This window comes from Plasmodium reichenowi, chromosome 14, assembly GCF_001601855.1.
Source record: "Plasmodium reichenowi strain SY57 chromosome 14, whole genome shotgun sequence".
NCBI lineage: Eukaryota > Apicomplexa > Aconoidasida > Haemosporida > Plasmodiidae > Plasmodium > Plasmodium reichenowi.
Window position 1 is genome coordinate 2,162,388 of NC_033659.1, and position 7,903 is coordinate 2,170,290.

At 19.2% G+C, this 7,903-nt stretch overlaps 3 protein-coding genes across 3 annotated transcripts; all 3 read left to right on the forward strand.

Annotated features, from left to right (window-relative positions):
- Window positions 1-279: 279 nt before the first annotated feature.
- PRSY57_1453200 (hypothetical protein) lies at window positions 280-3,246 on the forward strand (the record flags this gene model as incomplete). The annotated part of the gene is made up of 1 exon (XM_012910128.2): window positions 280-3,246. The coding sequence occupies one exon, from the start codon at window positions 280-282 to the stop codon at window positions 3,244-3,246; it is 2,967 nt and encodes a 988-aa protein (XP_012765582.2).
- A 1,294-nt stretch (window positions 3,247-4,540) lies between these two features.
- On the forward strand, window positions 4,541-6,076 carry PRSY57_1453300 (RNA-binding protein, putative; the record flags this gene model as incomplete). Its single annotated transcript, XM_012910129.2, has 1 exon — window positions 4,541-6,076. The coding sequence occupies one exon, from the start codon at window positions 4,541-4,543 to the stop codon at window positions 6,074-6,076; it is 1,536 nt and encodes a 511-aa protein (XP_012765583.2).
- A 722-nt stretch (window positions 6,077-6,798) lies between these two features.
- On the forward strand, window positions 6,799-7,326 carry PRSY57_1453400 (tRNA intron endonuclease, putative; the record flags this gene model as incomplete). Its single annotated transcript, XM_012910130.1, has 3 exons — window positions 6,799-6,904; window positions 7,005-7,120; window positions 7,255-7,326. The coding sequence occupies 3 exons, from the start codon at window positions 6,799-6,801 to the stop codon at window positions 7,324-7,326; spliced, it is 294 nt and encodes a 97-aa protein (XP_012765584.1).
- Window positions 7,327-7,903: the final 577 nt, after the last annotated feature.

Sequence of the window (7,903 nt, forward strand, 5' to 3'; positions counted from 1 at the left end):
GAAAAAAAAAAAAGAAAAAAAAAAAGAAAATGCATGAAATAATGCAAAAAGATAAAAGATAATAATTAAATGATAATTAAATAATATTATTCACACAACACTTATATTCTTGTATATATATATATATATATATATATATATATATATATAATAACAACGTAGAATGTTAAAACAAAAAAATCTACACCATATAGTAATTAATAATGAATATTTTTTTATGTAGACCATAATTAGTAACATACATATATATAAATATATGCATTTATTTTATTAAACAAAATGAAGGGTAATAATTGTATTGAACAAAATGAATATACAGATATTGTAAATATGCAAAAAGGAAAGAGGAAAAGAAATGATGAAGAAGCTAGTGTGGTTTTATTAAATAATGTGGAAGAATTATATAACGACAGTAATATGTATAATAGTAATGTAGATTTGGATAATAATATAGATTCAAATAATAGTCTATACAATTATAATAATACAGAAGGTAGTAAAAATAATTGTACAAATGATAATTATGAAAATTATAGTAAAACTAATGATGTAGAAAATTTGGAAAATAAAGATAATAGAAGAGGGGAATACTCAAACGGGAAAACAAATAATATTAATAATAATGATAATAATAATAATAATAATAATAATAATAATATTGTTGAGGAAAATAAAAAATGTTATGATGTTTGTACCATGTCACTTGACGAAAGTGATCATGAAATTGTTATGGATAATGGTAATGAAAGAAAAAGAGTAAAATCATTTAATGTAATAAATGAAAAAACGAATGCCGAAATATTTAGTGATGAAGAATCTACGGAATCTGTTTCAAATGATTATGGAAAATATAAACATATGAACCCTGAAGAATTAATATCATTATACGAAAATGAACATGATTTGAAAAATATGAAGGAGGAAAATATTCAATGTGATGAATATTTAGATAAAAATTATAAGGGACAAATAATTATTGATGGAAAAAATGAAGTAGATGAATTTCTACTAGTTTCAAGAATAGCACATGTAGATTTATCTAATCAAAAGGAAGAAAATGTATCAGAAATAAAAAACATGAATGAATTAAAAGTTTCATATGATTATTGTATGTCCGATTCTGATGATTCGGGTGATGAAAAAGAAACAGATTGTCAAGAAAATATATTATGTGATGATAGACCTACAGATTCAAATTCCATTACCATGTTAAATGTAAAATCGAATAAATTTAAAGATAATTTGGTAGTAGATGAGAAGTTTAAAAAAATGGATTTTGATTTAAACAAAATAGAAATGGAAGAACAAGATTATAATGAAGATAATGGAAATTTGAATGACGCTTATGAGGATAGGCGATCACATGATGATGTAGAAGAAGATAAAATTAGTGAGTTGATAATAGATGAATTAAATGAGGACATAATTTATGAAGGGACGGATGATGAGGAAAAGGATACAAAACAGATACTTAACAATATCGATAATACATTGGTTGTTTGTATTAATGATGTAATAAATAATAATAATAATAATAATAATGATAATACAAATAATATAGAGAATTCAAAAGAAGAAGAAAATATTGTATTAGAAAAAATAGAACGATCCATTCCATATGATGTGAAATTTTTAGAAAATAAAAATATGTGCAATAAAAAAATAAATCGAATAAGATTAATGGGGGTACCAGAAAGTGTAAATGAAAATATGGATATTAAAAAAATAGGAAAATTAATTCAATTCGACAATGATATTTTAACAATTCAGTCTGATCCTTGTGAACATTATTTAAGTGTTGCATCTGTTTTATGTTTAGAAAACCGTAAAATTATTGGTTGTATAATTAATGTAAATTCGAATGAAACTGAAGTTTTTTATTATGCCAAATTAATGTTTCCATATCTGAAAGATGAGATAAAAGAAAATATTGATATTTATGTGGATGTAAAACATTCTTTATATATGAATGAAGGTACAACCGGTATATGCTCAGAATTATTTGATGCTTTTAAAAATGCATCCATTCCATATGTCTTTATTAATTATAATGATTTGTATAACATTGCAGATTCGCAAATGCATGACAAAAGCACCAACAATAATAATAACAATATTGATAATAATAATAATATTGATAATAATAATAATAATAATATTGATAATAATAATAATAATAATAATATTGATAATAATAATAATAATATTAATAATAGTAAAAATAATAATAATAATAATAATAATCATAAAACTTTGAATAAAATAATTAATATATCACAACCAACTTGTGTTGGTACTTATAAAACGTTCAAAGATTTTTATACCCATAAAGTGTTAAAAAAGAATAGCGTAAATAACAGTTATAAAAATATTTCAAAGACATTTGTTAAAACACATAATCCATATAAATATAAAACTCAAAGATCATCTGTAGATAATAATATAATGTATAAAAGTGTAAATCATAAATATAAGAACTTAACATATGTCAATATAAGAAATAATCAACCAAATAATGTAAATAAAAATGTGAGTACAAATAATATCGTAACTCCTAATACATTATCGAATGGAAATAATTCCAATGGAACAATGAATATAAGAAATGTAAATTCAAAAAGTACATTTCAAGTTGGTTCCAGTAATAAGGTGAATAGTAATCGAAGTTTAATAAACAAAAATATTTATAATGTTCCTTTACATATGAATAATTTTTATGTACCACATAATTGTAATGAACCTAATATAAACACAAAGTATTATAAAAATTTCAATAATAATAAATATACACATAATTTTATCAATAAACGACAAAATTTGAATAATATAGCAAAGAATATGACAAATCCTCCAACTTATGGACATAATACATACAGGAGATATAATTCGTTAAGTAGAACATATCATCAAAATAATACAAACTATGATATTAATATAAATACCTTCCAAAATGCAACAACAATTAACAATCCTAATGCTCCCCCATGTGTAGGAAATATGAATAATTTGAACAATATTAATAATATGAATAATGTAAATAATGTAAATAATGTAAATAATATAAATAATAATTATACTTTTCTTAAAACACAATCGCGTAATAATTTAAGTATAGATAACTCCAGAAGAATGAGCTTTAATCGAAATAGTTATATATCAAATGTTCCAACAAATAATTATAATAAGAATTTTTATAATCAAATAAATATGAGTACAACAAATAATATAAATAAAACCCTAAAATAAAAGTGGCCATATATTTTTTTTTTTTTTTTTTCCTTATTACTTAAAAATATATAAATATATATAATTTATGTATGTTATATTACTTATATGCATATTTTATATATGAATGTAAATAGTTTACATTAATTCATAATAATAATAATTATTTTTTTTTTTTATAATTATGATATATATATATATATATATATATATATATGTTAACACCATAATTTTGTATTGTTGATTTATATTTTTAATACATATATTTCAAATAGTTTTAATATATGATTATAATATTATTTAAATACCATTTATAATGTAATGGTGTAATTTTAAAATTTTAATATCATTTGGTTTATATATCATATATATATATGTATAACAATATATATACATTTATATAATATTATTTATTTCTTTTTTTTACAAAACTTATTATTTATAATAATACATATTTATAAATAAAACCTACTTTTTTTTTTTTCTTATAAAAAAATATTTCTTACTGAAAAGTTTTGTTCTTTTCTTCGTATTCAGTAAATTATTTTTATATACTTTTATTTTCTTTTCTTTCCTTTCCTTTCCTTTTTTTTGTCGTATTTTTAAATATATAAAATAGTTCTACATAAACATTATTTATATGTATTTTAAAATTCATACATATATATATATATATATATATATATATTATATGTATATTATTTTTCCTTTAAAAAATATATTTATATATTATATAACAAATCCTACAAATTAATAATAGAAATCTAATAAAAAAAAAAAAAAAAAGGAAAATAATAATAATTAAAAAAAAAATTTATATATATTTAGAATTTTAATAACTTACTATATATTATAATATTAAAATTTTTAAAATAGTAGAAGGATAAAATGTGAAAAAATTAATATATAAATATAATATATATATATTATATATAAATATAATATTTACTATATATATGTATATATAATATATAATATATAATTGTTTATTTGAACATATAAAGATATATTATTTGATATTTCATTTTGTAAAATTAATATAGTATGAAATATTATTATATAAATTTCTTAAAATGTTATTATTATTTTAAATACTAAGATATTTTTTATTATTAGCTTTTGCGTTTTGTAATAATTGGAAAATCTGTTAATATATTAAATATATATATATATATATATATATATACATATGTATGTATTTATATTTATATTTATATATGTTTATATTTACATATATAGGTTGTTTTACTCCTTAATATTATGTACATATAATAGTTATATATATATATATATATGAGTTTATGAAAAACTACAAATGGATAGTTTGTATGGTGATTTACCACCTCCAGTTTCTAGTAATAAAAAAACTGGAGGAAATAATGAAAAGAAAAATTTGATAAATGAGGAGAAGAATAATTATATTGGTTTCAATAAATTTTTAATAACTCCAGCTATTGTTCAAAAAAATATTGCAAATACAAAAAAGGAAAACAAAGAATTGGAAAAAAAAAATTCAGGTAATGAAGATGAAGAAAATGAAGGACAAAGTGATGATGAAGAAGATATATTCTGGAACCATTTGAAAGATGGAAATGTAAAAAATAAAGTTGAAGAAAATAATTTAAATATAGAAAAAAAGGAAAAAATAAATGAGACTACTACTAATATAGAAATTATCAACATGAACAAGTCAATTCAAGATGATTTAAAAAAAATTAGTGACAGGTTAAATAAAATACAACATAATTATAAAAATGAACAAGTACTTATAAATAGTAACAAAAATATAAAAGAATTATTTCTTAACAACAATTTTGAAACAAATATCAAAAATACAAAATCTAATAATTATCAAATTGATAATCTTTTAAATCACGAAAATATGGAAAATGATACTTTTCAATATGATTTATATGAAAAATATTTCATAGCAAATGCAAATGAAGATTATGAACCTAACAAGCCTAATGATCTTATTAAAATAATAAAAGAAAGAAAAAGAAAAAAAATTATTATGCTAGCTGAACAGAAGAAAAAACTAGAAATGGAAGAAATGGATGATTCTCCAGAAAAAGATACAAATAATGTAAATTATTATGAAAGAAAAAATTATAATATAAATTCATTAAAAAATATTGAATTAGATTATGAAAAAAAAAGGACATTAAATGAATTTGATGATTTAAAAGGATATGATGAAGAAAGAAAAAAGAGAGAAACAGATATAAGAAAAAGTACAGATAATAATATGTCAAATCATCCATCTGATGATGATTATACATATAATTATGGTAATATTAATCATAATGAAAATTCATATAATTCAAATGATGATAACAAAGATACTACAACTTCAAAGAAAGATTTTGCTACCAGAATGATGGAAAAAATGGGTTGGAAAAAAGGAGAAGGTCTAGGTAAAGACAAACAAGGTATTAAGGCCCCACTCATTTTAAAAAAAGTAGATAACAGAAGTGGGGTTATAGTACAAGCACCAGTTATTTTAAAAAATAATGATTTAAATAATAAAGGTGAAAATTTATCAGTACCAAATGATTGTACCAGAATAGTTCACCTAACTAATTTAGTTACTCCAGAAGAAGTAGATGAAACATTGAAAGAAGAAATTGAAGAAGAAGCATCCAAATTTGGAAATTTATTAAATATAAACATTGTAGTTGATAAAAATTTACTTGATGCCCTTGCTGTCAAAATTTATTGTGAATATGAATCGAAAGATCAGGCGCAAAATGCTCTCAATACATTCAAAGGTAGAACATTTGCAGGAAGAAAAGTCCAAGCGTCTTTTGCTACTGAGGAAGAGTACGAAACTCTTGAAAATAATGATTGAAAAAAAAATATAATATGTATACACATTGTTTTAATGTACCTTCAAAATTAAGGATGTATAAATATATGTATTTGTAATTGACTTCAAGAATAAACATAAGTAGGTAAATATATAATTCTAAGCACATACACATATATATATATATATATTTATGTATGTATGTATATTATTGTTTCACCTCTCCTTAATATTAATGTTTGATTATTACTCCTAATGATATTAAATTTGTTCTCACAAACATTTTTTTGTACTTTTTCCTTTTTATATATTTTTTTTTATTTATTTTTTTAGTTATGCATAATCATTATGATTTTTTTTTTTTTTTTTTTTTTTAATTTATTTACACTTATATATTCTTAATTTGGTAAAATGTATATTTTTGCCTTATATACTAAAATTTCCTACTTTTTAATATATTTTTTTTTAATGTAATTGAATTTTCTATTTCGAAATTTTTTTTTTTTTTTAGTTTAACAAATTTATAACATATAAAATATATACATATATATATATATTTATTTATTTATTTATTTATTCCTTATTAAAAAGAATATAAATAATATTCCATTATTTTAATCAAAATTACATATATATGTTCTCATATTTTTACATGGATTAATTAATTCATGTATTATTATATAAAAGGAATATAAAATAAATATTCATCAATATGAATTGACATAATTATAATTTACTTATTCTCTTTTCTACTTTTCTCTTAAATGATACTTAAAAATAGAAAACGAGAAATTGTTTTCCATGATTTGAATAAACTTTTCATTGTAGTTGATGGTTTTAAATATGGAGCAGATTTTGTACTATATAAAGGTAAAACTTGAAGCAATATTATTATGAGTATATAAATTTAAAGAAAAAATATATATATATATATATATATATATATATATATATAACTTTTTATTTTTAGATAACATTGATGAAGAACATGGATTTGCTCTGGTTTTTATAAAGGAGGAAAATATATGCTTAAATGAGAAAGAAAAAAACATAATTGTTAGGATATGTGAAAGTGTTAAAAAGAAGGTAAATCATATAAAAAAAAAAACAAAAGAAATATTTCTTTTATATCACAATTTATTATTAACATGTTATTATATTTTTTCATTTATGTTTTTTTTTTTTTTTTATCGTCTTTCTTCTCTTTTGGAATTCTCTAGGCAATTATTGCTTATATTAATGAAGACAATAAATCTATAAGATACGAAGAAGTTTTTAGAAAGAGAAAATGAATTATTATAATATATTAAATAGGATATAATATATATACCAGCTATTTGTGTGTACACAAAAACACAGAAAATATATTTGCTTTCTTTTATTTTATTTTTTATAAAATATTTATATTTTATTATTTCATCTTTTTTTTATATTTTCGTTACTTTTGGTCAATTCATATTTTATATAATGATTAATAAAATTATTGTTTCTACAGATATTTTCAATAAAAATGGATATTACTATATGGTAATTCAAAGTTTTCAAATAGACAATAATATTTCAACAGAAATATTAAAACAAATGATATATAAATTTTAAGTAGTTAATTTAACATTAAAATGCAATATAAAAAATAAAAATATATATCAATAAATAGCTAAAACAATTACTGTATAAAAAAAAAAAAATAATAAAAAAAAATAATAATAAAAAAAAATATATTAAAAAGTAGGAAATTTTAGTATATAAGGCAAAAATATACATTTTACCAAATTAAGAATATATAAGTGTAAATAAATTAAAAAAAAAAAAAAAAAAAAAAATCATAATGATTATGCATAACTAAAAAAATAAATAAAAAAAAAAAAA